This window comes from Nannobrachium achirus, assembly GCF_963921795.1.
Source record: "Nannobrachium achirus genome assembly, chromosome: 22".
NCBI classification, from domain to species: domain Eukaryota; kingdom Metazoa; phylum Chordata; class Actinopteri; order Myctophiformes; family Myctophidae; genus Nannobrachium; species Nannobrachium achirus.
In genome coordinates, this window is record NC_137829.1 from 51895679 (window position 1) to 51908960 (window position 13282).

Consider the following 13282-nt stretch of genomic DNA (forward strand, 5'->3'; position numbering starts at 1 on the left):
GGACGGACGGACGGACGGACGGCCGGTGGAGGTTTTCATAGTAAACTGCTCCCTGACGGTCGCAACTAAATAGTAGTTTTAAATAATTGTAGTGGAATAAAAGTAAATTTGAAGTTGACAGCTATACCACTGTGGGTGTGGTTTGACTTGGGGGGAGTGATTTAGGGGTGTAGGTAAGTACCTATTGTCCCTCCCATTGTCACACCCACTTCTGGCTACCTAGAGGTGTCAAAATGTTCCTTGCATTCAAATGGCTTTTTAAGCACTTTGGGTTTTATGGTGCTACAAGTTTAAAATGTCCATAACTTCTTCAAATATGCTCCAATTTCAACAAATGATACATCATATGAAAGCTTAGATTCTGTACTTGGATAATCTGTACAAAAAAGAAAAACGACCAATGCAGACATAAGGAACAAAGTACCAGACCTAGTCACATGTGGGCATCCAAGGCCATAATATGGCCCTTAATTTATTGATGAATACATTCAAATGGTAAGACAGATTCATTTGCAAGTGTTATTCGTGTCACGGCAAACATGCTTCTTCTTCCTAGTTCTCAGTTAAGGCTTTCACAGCCAGTTCCCATCTGATGTCATGTGGGAGCTTTGATTTCTCCAGACGATGCTGAATAACTGCTAGCTTGCATAGCGTCTTAAGACTTAGTCTAAGATGTACAGGTTAACATTGGGTGTGTTGTATCCTGTAACTCCTCCGAAGATGATGACCCGATCTCCCACCACGCAGCAGCAGCCGCCTGCTCTCCAAAATGAGTCGTTCACCTTGGGCTTAACCTCCTTCCAGGAGAAGGTGTCTGCACTGAATTTCCACATATCCTTGCAGAGTACAGGTCCATTGACTTCATCACCCCATTTCACGCCACCACCTATGTACAGCTCTCCATTGTAGGCAAAGAATGAATGAGCCGCACGTCCTTCTGGAAGAAGCTGTGTAGAAGGAGTGCTGCTGAGCCAGCAGTTGGTTTCCGTGTCAAACACACTGACGTTGTTGTAGCCTCCGTTGTGGTGTTCAGCTGCTCCACCAAATACAAACATCTTTGTCCCGATGATGGTGGCAGAGTGTGATGCAGAAGCAGGAGGCAGAGTGCCTCTGGTGTCAACTAAAGACCAGACCATCGTGGTGGTGTCCAGCTTGTAGAGGTCATTAGTGCATGCCAGCAGCTGCGTCTGTCCTCCATAGACGTACATGGCCTTCCCCAAGACACAGGCTGAGTGGTGGCACCTCGCCTCTGGAACGCTCCCAGAAACCTCCGGCTTGAGCCATCTGTGGGTGTTGACATCAAATGCATAAAGAATGTTGTTGCAAAGCTCTTCATCATTATCCATGCAACCACCCCAGATGTAGACGGCATCTCCAATCAGCACACCTGTGTGGTTCATGCGCATGCAGGGAACCTGACGGGGGCGTTGTCCTCTTGTAGTCTTCACTGGGGGCAACGTCATCCAACTCAGAGACACTGTGTCGAAGACGTACACATTGAGCTGATCTTTTGGAGGTTTCCCATTTACAATAAAGCTACCTCCAAAGGAGTACACTTTGTGTCCCACTGCTACAGCAGCATGACTACTGCCATTATATGGGGCTACTCGGAGCTTCACTGTACAGTTCAACATACTAAGAAAGGACTGTTATTCAAAGGTTGGAACTGGGACCTTCGACAGTGGTGTCCAACTGGATTTAAACCGGGATATTCAACGATATGGTCAAGGTAGTCAAAGGTTTGTACGGTACAAAGATATCTGGGTTGTAAGGCCAAATATCTTGGGTACTGAATATTAGTTGTTTGAGGTTGAAGTGTCCTTGAAGATCTGTGGATAGTCTTGAAGACTCGCTGGTAGAGTTGGAGATTCTCGGGTGCGATGGTTGATTCTGAACATACCATTGGAATGAGGACTGCTTTTATACCCACAGTGGTTGAGTCATTCTTGGTGATGTCATGATGACGAGTCAGGGTGGTTGAGTCATTCTTGGTGATGTCATGATGACAAGTCAGTCATAACCAATCTGGAGTCTGCATATATGGGCATCTCCATATATGGGCATCTCCATATATAGGCATCTCCATATATGGGCATCCAGGGCTTAGTGAGGTCGGTGTCGAGATATCCATATGTAGACGAGGTCCATGTAGGAGGGAACAAGCAAGATATAGAAAACCTTCGTAAAACCAAACAAAAATCAAACTGCTTTCAAGATTGACTTTGCTGTCCACCTCTGTAAAAGGAACAGTCTTATTTTGCGTGAGCTACTGCTTATATTGGGCTAAGTCTATGAAGTCAGTCATCTATGACTTCCCTACTTTGACATCGGTAGCATCATATTTTAGAATCTCTATTTTTGGATAAAGTTTCAAGCCAAATATGGAGCTGACAAAGTACACTTCTTTTTTTTTAAATTAAGTTCTACTAGAAGCTGGCCAACTCGGGAACGATGTAAATAGGGAATGAATGCCCCGCCCTTTAATGCAAACCCCATTATACCTGTTGTCATAGGACCGTTTTGACCATCTGTTTGCCTGTGTCCATTTATGCCCATATATGGAGATATCTGTATCTGTCTGTCTGTCGGCGTCAATTTTATGTCCATATATGGAGATCACTGCAGATATAGTTTTGGGTCCATTTTATGCCCATATATGCCCATATATGGAGATATCTGTCTATTTGCGTCCATTCTATGCCCATATATGGAGATCTCTGTATCTGTCTGTCTGTGTCCCTTTATGCCCGTATATGGAGATATCTGTTTATCTGCGTCCATTTTATGCCCATATATGAGATCTCTGTCGCTTTTTGTTTGTTTCTTCTTTAAGCAGAATACACAGCCTGCTTAAATCTGCATCATTCAATTTCATTCTAATATCCCGGACACTTGTATCAGATGCAACGATGATAAAGGCAATCTGTTCCATTGTTTGTGGGCATGTCCAAGAATTAAGGAGTTTTGGGAGGAGGTTAGAAAGGAGCTACAACGGATACTACTTATTAACATTGAGCTAGATCCAAAACTCTTCTTATTAGGCCTTTACCCGATCGGCCATAGGATAAAAAAACAACGAGATAACATTTCTGGATCTTGGGTTCCTACAAGCCAAAAGGGTTATCGCCCCCCTTTCATGGAAAAAGAAAGGGAAACCTAGCATAGCTCAGTGGTTTAAGGAACTGTCTTTGTGCCTTCCATTAGAAAGAATCACATACACTCTCAAAAACAAACAAGAGCTATTTGAGAAAATATGGGGAAACTTTATCCAGTATGTCAAGGGCAATGATCTCTCCTATTTAATGGAGGAACCAGGTGTGGGGTAGCTGCATTTCCTCTGCAGTCATTTGTCCGGCCATAAGGCATAGGACACTGGGTGTAAATAGTGTAAATAGTACATGTGCTCTTTTATTTAATACTCTTATGTGTCGTGTTAAAGGAGTCATCCAGACCAAAACACATATAGGGTTAAATCTGCCTTTTATCATACCCCTTTATACCTGCTTTAGTCCATTTTTTTCATAGCTGCCCGTGTTGCTAGATTTCGGCTGCCCCTGTTGCTAGATTTTGCGGGCCCTCTCATAACTAACAGAGTAGATAGACTTTATACTAGTGCGGTTATTTCTTCAGCTTCAAAGTTAGTATTTTTTTATTGGATTGTGTTTACACAACGCCCTGAGACCAACCAAACCGCTGTTTTGACCTCACAGGCACCCTTACTTGTCAAACGGCTTCTGCACCAGAGCAGGGAGAGGAGAGGCTAGAAAGGGAGGGGAGGGAGGGGTCGGTTTGACAAGTAAGGGTCAAAACAGCGCTGTCGTTGGTCTCAGGACGTTGTCCATGTTAAAATAATTTACCGGGTCGCTGTAAAAAAGAAAAACATTTTAAAATTCCACAGACACCACCATTGTTCATGGGTGAAAGCATCCTACTTTACCCTACGTTTACACAAATAAAATCCATGTAGAAAGTCTTAAACAGGCGATAGAAACGTCAATGTTTTGATTCCCCCGACGTCTGACGCCATTTTGCGTGCCCAAATTCATTAGGGGCACATGTTTTAGTAGTTTTAGTAGTTCCAAGTTCAAACATTAGCCAAATTGTAAAATAAATATAAGAAATAGGCAAACATTTTGAAAATAGCCGATCTACAAGCTCACAGCGCTCGAAAACATTGTATTGAGGACTCATAAAACTTTTCTGGGACCCATTTGAATGACCACCTGTGGGTCCAGGGACCCATTACATTGAAAACCTAGTAACATCACTGAAGAAGCCAAGCGCAGGCTGTATCCCAAGCTAACAGAAGACACAATGACACAGAGATTATTAAGGAATAAATAACGCCACTGACATCTCAAGAGGTTTCAGCATCTCTTTGGCTTCATCACGGCAGGTCAGCGACCAATTCATTAAAAAGCACATTTTCTCTACTTAACTGTTCTGCTGCTGTAGACGATCCTCACCGTCATTCAAATCGGTGACTACATGACGCCGTTGACAGCGCTCACCGTCAATCTTACTGTATTTACAGTAAATGTATTAATACTTACATAATGTCGCTCCGGTCACGGCCGCATCGGTAATGTCGGCGATTTGTTTAAAACGCACGTTGGGCGTGCACGCGAAGTGAAGCTCCTCCATGTTAAGTCAATGGAGAGGCCCATAAAGAAACTTCATTTAAACAAAATAGCCATTTTGAGCCATTTTGCACCAGATCTAAATGTAAACAAGGCACAAGGCAGGGCGCAGCCATCTTCCTCTTCTTGTCCCACACTGTCATGTGACTAGATGACATAATCGTTGCCGTCAAGTGATAATCCAAAAAAACAAAAACAACCCCCTTCCAGCCCTTCAAAATAATAGCGGCGGCCGACGGAGGAAACGACGCGGCACCAAGGCAACAAGCAACCTTCAGATTAAGAGGCACGGGTTGTGTTAAAGCAAAAAAACCTGCTGCCGTCAGCCGGGGCCAACTCCCTCCCTGAAGCAATTTAGCTGCACCATTTTCTCTGAGCTGCACCATTTACTCTCTCTCTCCCCCCTCTCTCTCTCTCTCTCTCCCCCCTCTCTCTCTCCTCTCTCCCCCCTCTCTCTCTCTCTCTCTCTCTCCTCTCTCTCTCTCTCTCTCTCTCTCTCTCTCTCTCTCCCCTCTCTCTCTCTCTCTCCCCCCCTCTCTCTCTCTCTCTCTCTCTCTCTCTCTCCCTCACTCTCTCTCTCTCTCTCTCTGTCTCTCTCCCTCTCTCTCTCTCTCTCTCTCTCTCTCTCTCCCTCCCCCTCTCTCTCCCTCTCTCTCTCTCTCTCTCCCCCCTCTCTCTCTCTCTCTCTCCCTCTCTCTCTCTCAGCAGTCGGTGCACAAAGCGTCCAGATTGCCTCACCTTGCCTCCCGATGCAGGAAGAGGAAGGTCTGTCCTTACCTACGATGAGGAAGAGGAAGGTCTGTCCTTACCTACGATGAGGAAGAGGAAGGTCTGTCCTTACCTATGATGAGGAAGAGGCAGGTCTGTCCTTACCTACGATGAGGAAGAGGCAGGTCTGTCCTTACCTACGATGAGGAAGAGGAAGGTCTGTCCTTACCTACGATGAGGAAGAGGCAGGTCTGTGTCCTTACCTACGATGAGGAAGAGGCAGGTCTGTCCTTACCTACGATGAGGAAGAGGAAGGTCTGTCCTTACCTACGATGAGGAAGAGGCAGGTCTGTCCTTACCTACGATGAGGAAGAGGCAGGTCTGTCCTTACCTACGATGAGGAAGAGGAAGGTCTGTCCTTACCTACGATGAGGAAGAGGCAGGTCTGTGTCCTTACCTACGATGAGGAAGAGGCAGGTCTGTCCTTACCTACGATGAGGAAGAGGCAGGTCTGTCCTTACCTACGATGAGGAAGAGGAAGGTCTGTGTCCTTACCTACGATGAGGAAGAGGAAGGTCTGTGTCCTTACCTACGATGAGGAAGAGGAAGGTCTGTCCTTACCTACGATGAGGAAGAGGCAGGTCTGTCCTTACCTACGATGAGGAAGAGGAGGAAGCCGATGATGAGGAGGGGCGATCCGCTCACCGCCACGCCGCACGCAAAGTTGATGAGCGGCGACAGCAGCAAGGTGGCCCAGAACAGGAAGTTGAGGAGGGTCCAGGGCCGGCGGGGCGGGGTGATGGTGGGCCCCGGGTAGCAGCCCTCTGTCTGGTAGTGCTCCTGTAGTGCATCCTGGACGGGGGAAAATAAAAACATACATTGGGTAAATACAAAGAAGGGTCAGGGGAGGGGAGGGCTGGGCTATGTTAAGTCGCTTTTCAGGGCGATTTTAAAGGATGCTAGTGATCCACAATCCTTTAAGGCCTTTGGTAAGGCGTTCCACATTTTGGTTGTATAGCAGAAGAACGAGTTTGACCCTTTCTTTGAGGTGACTCTGGGTTGAACGTGATCTGTGGCGCTGCCTCTGGTGTTGTAATTGTGGACGTCCTTAACCTTTATGAAGTATTTTGCCAGGTACATGGGTATCTTAGTGGTGTAGTGTATCTTGTTGACCAGTATTGTGCCACGTACATGGGTATCATAGTGGTGTAGTGTATCTTGTACACCAGTATTTAGTCAAGTACTTGGGTATCATAGTGGTGTAGTGTATCTTGTACACCAGGCCCATTGCAAGTTGCTGTACTCTGTCATCTACTCTGAGCCACCCCACTCTTAACTGGTGAGTAGCGGTGAGGTGAGTCTGATAGGGAAGGTTAAGCAGGACCCTAATTAGTTTGTTTTGGGCTGTTTGGAGCTTTGTTTTTAGAGCTTGTGGGGCATCCCGATACCATACGTGGACTCCGTAGTCAAAGAGGGGCTGGACTATTGCACCAGCTATGGTCTTCAATTCACCTTTAATTTGCAGAGCTGCACACCTGGTACCACTTAAACCCTATATAATTGGTAAAAGGTACTTACAGTATAATATACGTACTTGATACAGTCTTTTTTCCACTCATGTCTTTTCCAAAAAATAGCCGAGCTTGTAGATCTGCTGTTTTTTGGCAAATGTTTTGCCCCAGGATAAAAGATTTTGATTATGGCGATAATATCGTAAATCGCGATTTCTTTTGTCACAATAATCGTGATATGACATTTTCATATCGTCCCATCTCTAGCCTGGATGAATCGACTCTTCATTTAATCTCAGGAGAGGAGGGATCATCTCTCTTCACTACTTTTGTTCCTTTTTGGCAACTTTTGTGAACGACTGACTCTTACATGGTCTCTGTCGGCTGTAAACCTCAGTGTGTTTCAAGATTCAAATAAAAAAGCAATGGCAAAAGTAGTAGATCTACAAGCTGCGAGAGCGACGATATGATGAAGTAGTGCATTCATTGATGAAAACAACTGCCGGACAGCAACTAAAATAATGTAAATGGAACGGTGGGAAACTGCTTGTCTGAGTCCTTGGGAACTGATCTTGGAAACCGCTCGAAACCGCTGTGTGTGTGTGTGTGTGTGTGTGTGTGTGTGTGTGTGTGTGTGTGTGTGTGTGTCTGTGTGTGTGTCTGTGTGTGTGCGTGCGTGGCCGGCAGAACAAGGAAGCAGCTCCCAGTATTTTTGTATTCATATATTATTTGGAGTCACAGACGTCACAGATGGCCGCCCTCACAGACAGACTTCACAGATGGCCGCCCTCACAGACGGGCCCACATGGAAGCCAAGCTGTTACCAGAGGCCACCTTGTTCTTTTTTCCGTCTCCGTCGGGTGGAAACCTCATAATGTCCAAAATTGTTACTTTTCGGGGTTCAAATCAAATAATAAAAGTAGCAGATGTACAAGCTCGAAGCGTGTCGCTTCGCGCCACGCTTCAAGCTTGTACATCTGCTACTTTTGATGCTTTTGCATGACCATTCAGGGATGTCAAACTCAAATGCACAGGGGGCCAAAATTTTAAAATGGTACAAGTCGCGGGCCGGACTGGTTCAATGTTTTTTTAAACGCGGGCTTGTAGTCACAGGCTCTCGATACGCGCCAATGCACTAGCAGTGCATTGTGGGACTTGTAGTATTATGGTGGTGCATGTGTAACAGAGTGACTCATTGCCTCAGCTTGATGGGCTCAAAAGTCTAATATCTCCCCCTGTCCATAGGGATATCTATTTGGTCTAATGGGTAAGATGTTGGAATTTCATGCGGGAGACCTTGGTTCGAATCCCAGACATTGCATGTGCAATATACAGTGGCCAGTGGGCCAGTTCTAATAGTAATTAAATATCATCCCGCGGGCCGAAGATAATTCAATCACGGGCCTGATTTGGCCCCTGGGCCTTGAGTTTGACATATGTGATTTAGAATGATCACGTAGGGCAGGGGTCTAGGGTTGCAGCTGCACTAAATCCACACTAATGTTTGATCCAACGTGCAGCGGTGTCACGCAGAATGCGCACATTATTCAATCTACAAACTCACAAGGCGTTGTGCTGAGTCTGCTCTTCAAGGAAGGCGGTCGCTCTTTTCCTTCTCTCCCCACCTCGTGTGTCTGCTACTGTCTGCCTGCCTGCTGGAGCGTATCTGAACACTGTCTCTACTCTCGTAGCTATTTGGACCTATTTGGAAGCAAACATGGATCTGGTGAGCTACACACTGAATGCCATGGATACTATTTTTTCATCACGAAAATCTGGTTCGGAGGAATCCAGTTGTCCCGACGGAACTTATGCTTCGGGGTACGTGATCGACTACCGGCAACGGTGGAATTTGATGTGCCTTACGGTTTTGTCCGTCGAAGACGTGGAAGATCTTTATCTTTTCGCTTTCATGATAACAGGGTTTCTGCTGATTGGCATGGGCATTGCCTTGGCTTATCGAAAAATCTGCAAGATGGGTGGACCCCCAGGAGCCCCAAAACTGCCCGTCATGATATTGGAACTGCACAAGGTTGTTTGTGCCCAGACTGTTGCGTTAAATGAACTTAAACGCCATGTTGTCATCTTGATGGAGCGAAACACCGATCTGCATGGAGGGCCAAAACATGGACATTAGAGGGATACTCTAATTCTCTGTATTCCCTCGCCCGAATTACGACGACCGGACCGGCCTGACCTTGGAATACCGCACTCCTCCTGCGAGAGAGGAACTGTGTTGAAGTGCGCTTCCCACCCTCCCACCCTCAAACACCTGTTGTTGTGTCTTCTGGACTGTTCCAGCCAAGGATGTCTCATAGCCCTGACATCGCGGGAGAGACAATTATCGCACTGACACCAGCGGAAAAGACATTCTGATCTAGGCTGCTATCTGGAAGCCTCAACACAGACTCACGCAAACACAAACATGACTTCAAACTTACACGCACGCACACTCACAATCACTCACCCGCCTTTCAGGAAAGGAAAAACATCTAGGTGATATTAATAAAAAGGGAAGACAAAGGTACAGTAGTTACATTGCAAAACAGGGGGTTTCCCCGAAAATATATGTTTTAATTTGTTTAATCCCAGTGGGACAGAATCACTATTGCAGATTCTTTTATAGTGGAAGTGGATGGGATTTTTTTTTTTTCATAGCCTCATTACAGCTATATAAAGTACCAAAAAAAAACACATCTACGTGATATTAATAAAAAGGGAAGAAAAAGGTACAGTAATTACATAGCAAAACAGTAGTTTTCCCCCGAAAATATATGTTTTAATTAGTTTAATCCTCTGGATCAGAGAGAGAATAGAAATAGAAAGAGAAAGCGCAGTGCATCTTGGGTAGGAAGATGACAGCCAGATTATAGTTCTCCTCAAATAATAGGCTGGCTTTTCGTAATTCTGCCCATTTAAAATATATGTACCCAATCGTAACTCTTAGTTACATTGATAAGGTCCATGTGAACTAGTTTGTTGAAGCTTATTCATTATGATGAGCGAGATCGCTATCACCTCGCGTGGCCGTACTAGACGCACGCCGTGTCGCGCAGAGCGGACCGTTGTTGAAAGCCTAAAGCAACATTCTCCACTGCACAAACTCCACCCCCAATAGCAAAAAGTGAATGTTTTTTTCTGGTTGGCCAGTCAGGGAGTCTCAGGGACCAATCAGAAGGCTGACAAACGGTGAATTGGCCTGAAAAAAATTGGCCCGTTGCCAAATCTAATTGCCGACCCCTGACGTAGGGCATTCATTTAAAAAAAAAAGTAAAAATATGGATATTAGGTTTATTTAGCAACGTTTTACAAATGTCCCTGTGGGCTTTATTTTATTTTCTGTTCCCTTTTGTTTTCACATCACAACAGCTGTGATGCATTTTAATGACCAACCATGTGATGTTTCTACTCCTGACATGAAATAAAAGCAGTAAGCACACAGTTGACAGATAAAAGGCTTTAGATCAGCTTCCCTGCTGCTTGGCTCTTGATCGATGCATCCGTCAGACTCAGGAAGAAGATGCATACAAACGTAACATATCGACATTCTCATAGGGTGGTACGGCTATAACCAGACACAATATGATGAGGTGATAATATCAGAATACACACATACTGTACATTATCTAGTATGCTACTGTGTATTAGGGCATTCACCAAATATTCGAATATTCGAAAATTCACATATCAAAGTCACTATTCGACGTCCAAAGTCGAATATTCTCTTTTTTTTTTTTTTTTTTTTTTTAATATATACCGGTAGTTTATAAAGCTTGGCTAGATAGGAAGTCATAAGAATGAGTTGTCAATGCCCCTGGTGGATGAATTTGTTAATGCTCTATACCAGGGGTTCTCAAACCTTTTTAGGCCGTGACCCCCAAAATAAACATATTTGAACTGGGGACCCCCACCCTGACAAGCACTTGGAATTGTAGGTAGTCATTTAATTTGACTCTGTTCCGCAGATAAATATTGTGAAAATGGCAGATCTACATGCTCACAATGTTTCACAATGTTCGCCTCTTGCTTACTTAATATTTGACAGTTTGGCCAGTCCTGTCGAATAATTCGAATACTAAAAATCACTATTCGTGAATGCCCTACTGTATGTATGTATGGATGTATGTATGTATGTATGGATGTATGTATGTATGTATGTATGGATGTATGTATGTATGTATGTATGTATACAGTATCTACCATAGTGTTGTGTCGGGTCATGAACCAACGGCTCAAATTAACCGGTTCTTTTTGGTGAACGAAACAAGAGCGAACAATGATCCCTTTCCGCAGCGCGGCACCGAGCTTGTATATCTGCTATTTTTCACTGGTTAAAGCATTCAATAATTCTAGGCCCTAAATGGGTTAATTTACAAAAAAATATATGTTTGATGTCCTCGATGTTGGATCCCGTTCCGGATCCACAACCCACACTGTGCCTATCATGTGAACCACTGATCTAGTATGCAGTCAGGTCTCCCATAACGTTCTATCATGTGAACCACTGATGTAGTATGCAGTCCGGTCTCCCATAACGTTCTATCATGTGAACCACTGATGTAGTATGCAGTCAGGTCTCCCATAACGTTCTATCATGTGAACCACTGATGTAGTATGCAGTCAGGTCTCCCATAACGTTCTATCATGTGAACCACTGATGTAGTATGCATGCAGGTCTCCCATAACGTTCTTACCTTTTCCTGGTAGAGTTTATGGAGCCAGTTGGCACACTCTTTCTCATCGTCTGGGATCTCCTCCACGGGGAACCGCCTGAAGAGGGGAGGAAGAGGAGAAGAGAAGATGAACGATCCATCGTCACAACAACAGTAGTCTCGCGTAGCCAGACAACTATTCCACATTCTCTGAATGCTATATAGAGTCTGGAACAGCAGCTCCCTAACGGCGAGTAATGGAAACGAGCATTACCGTTCAAGAAAATATATTTTAAAATGTCATTTCTGCTAAGCAGCAAGCTAAACATGCTTATATGATTTTTATTTATATCATGATAAATGTGTGCGATGTGAGACTGAAACGGAAGTGACGAGGGGGCTTCGCTTCCGCTTCATCTCGCACTCATCGTTTCTATTTCCCTTTGCCAGACTGTATGCCGGGAGCATTTGACCAAATCGCGGAGGCAACAGTCGTCTGGCCATGCGAGACTACAACAACAGCAACAGCCAGTGAGATGAGGAGTCTACCACCAGGGGTCTACCACCACATACAGGATTAGGATAGCCAGATAGCTACTGGCTGTTTGTGTTTTTGCAAGTTGAGTGGTTCTGACCTCTACCCTCCATGTACAAAGTTATGCATCGCTGCTCACACAAGCACAGGGGCGAGTTTATTAACCACAGTAGTAAACTGGACAGGAGTTGCCCCTGTACTTGGTGTGGGGCAACCTATGAAAGCAAACTCCACCTGCCCCAACATGTATTCACTGCAGTGGGGCAACCTATGGAAGCAAACTCCACCTGCCCCAACATGTATTCACTGCAGTGGGGCAACCTATGGAAGCAAACTCCACCTGCCCCAACATGTATTCACTGCAGTGGGGCAACCTATGAAAGCAAACTCCACCTGCCCCAACATGTATTCACTGCAGTGGGGCAACCTATGGAAGCAAACTCCACCTGCCCCAACATGTATTCACTGCAGTGGGGCAACCTATGGAAGCAAACTCCACCTGCCCCAACATGCAACCTATGGAAGCAAACTCCACCTGCCCCAACATGGATTCACTGCAGTGGGGCAACCGTTAGTGCCAGCCAACCCCTCCAGAGGGACATGCTTTTCCTAGCCTGACTGTGTGCCCCTTCTCTGCCCCTTGTCTGCCCCTTGTCTGCCCCTTCTCTGCCCCTTGTCTGCCCCTTGTCTGCCCCTTGTCTGCCCCTTCTCTGCCCCTTCTCTTGCCCTCTGAAACCATAACAGTTGCTGCTAGGCAAGAATCCAACAGCTTTTAGGGACTCTTCAACCAGTGTTGATTTGGTCGACTAAAACTATGACGAAAAATGTGTGTCGAATGCGTTTTTTTTTCACTGACGAAAACTAAATAAAAACGAAATAAAAACTAAGCTGTGATGACTAAAACTAAGACTAAAGATATTGACAATTTCGTCAACAAAATAAAAACTAGACTAAAACGTTAGGGAGGGACTAGTGGAGGAGAAAGTAATTTTATGTTTGGTTGCTCTCAGGTGTTGCTTGCTGAAAATAGCAGATCGCGTTGTGAGCTTGTAGATCGGCTATTTTCAGCATGCAACCAAGTGTAAAATCAGTCATTACGATGCCATCAAGGCCAGCTAAAATACATTTTAGTTGACTAAATCAACTGTAGATATAGTTGCCTAAAATCTTATGATATTTAGTCGACTAAAACTAGACTAAAACTAATACTTTTCAGGTGACTAAATTATGACTAAA

At 44.9% G+C, this 13282-nt stretch overlaps 1 protein-coding gene across 1 annotated transcript in view; it reads right to left on the reverse strand.

Annotated features, from left to right (window-relative positions):
- LOC308308347 (1-acyl-sn-glycerol-3-phosphate acyltransferase gamma-like) overlaps positions 1 to 13282 on the reverse strand; it is a 93144-nt gene that overhangs the window by 10023 nt on the left and 69839 nt on the right. Inside the window, exons 8-9 of the mRNA XM_080753767.1 lie at positions 11554 to 11629; positions 6002 to 6200 (exon numbers count right to left, since the gene is read on the reverse strand). Of these exons, the coding sequence (XP_080609893.1) occupies positions 6002 to 6200; positions 11554 to 11629 (275 nt within the window). The remainder of the gene's footprint in view (positions 1 to 6001; positions 6201 to 11553; positions 11630 to 13282) is intronic.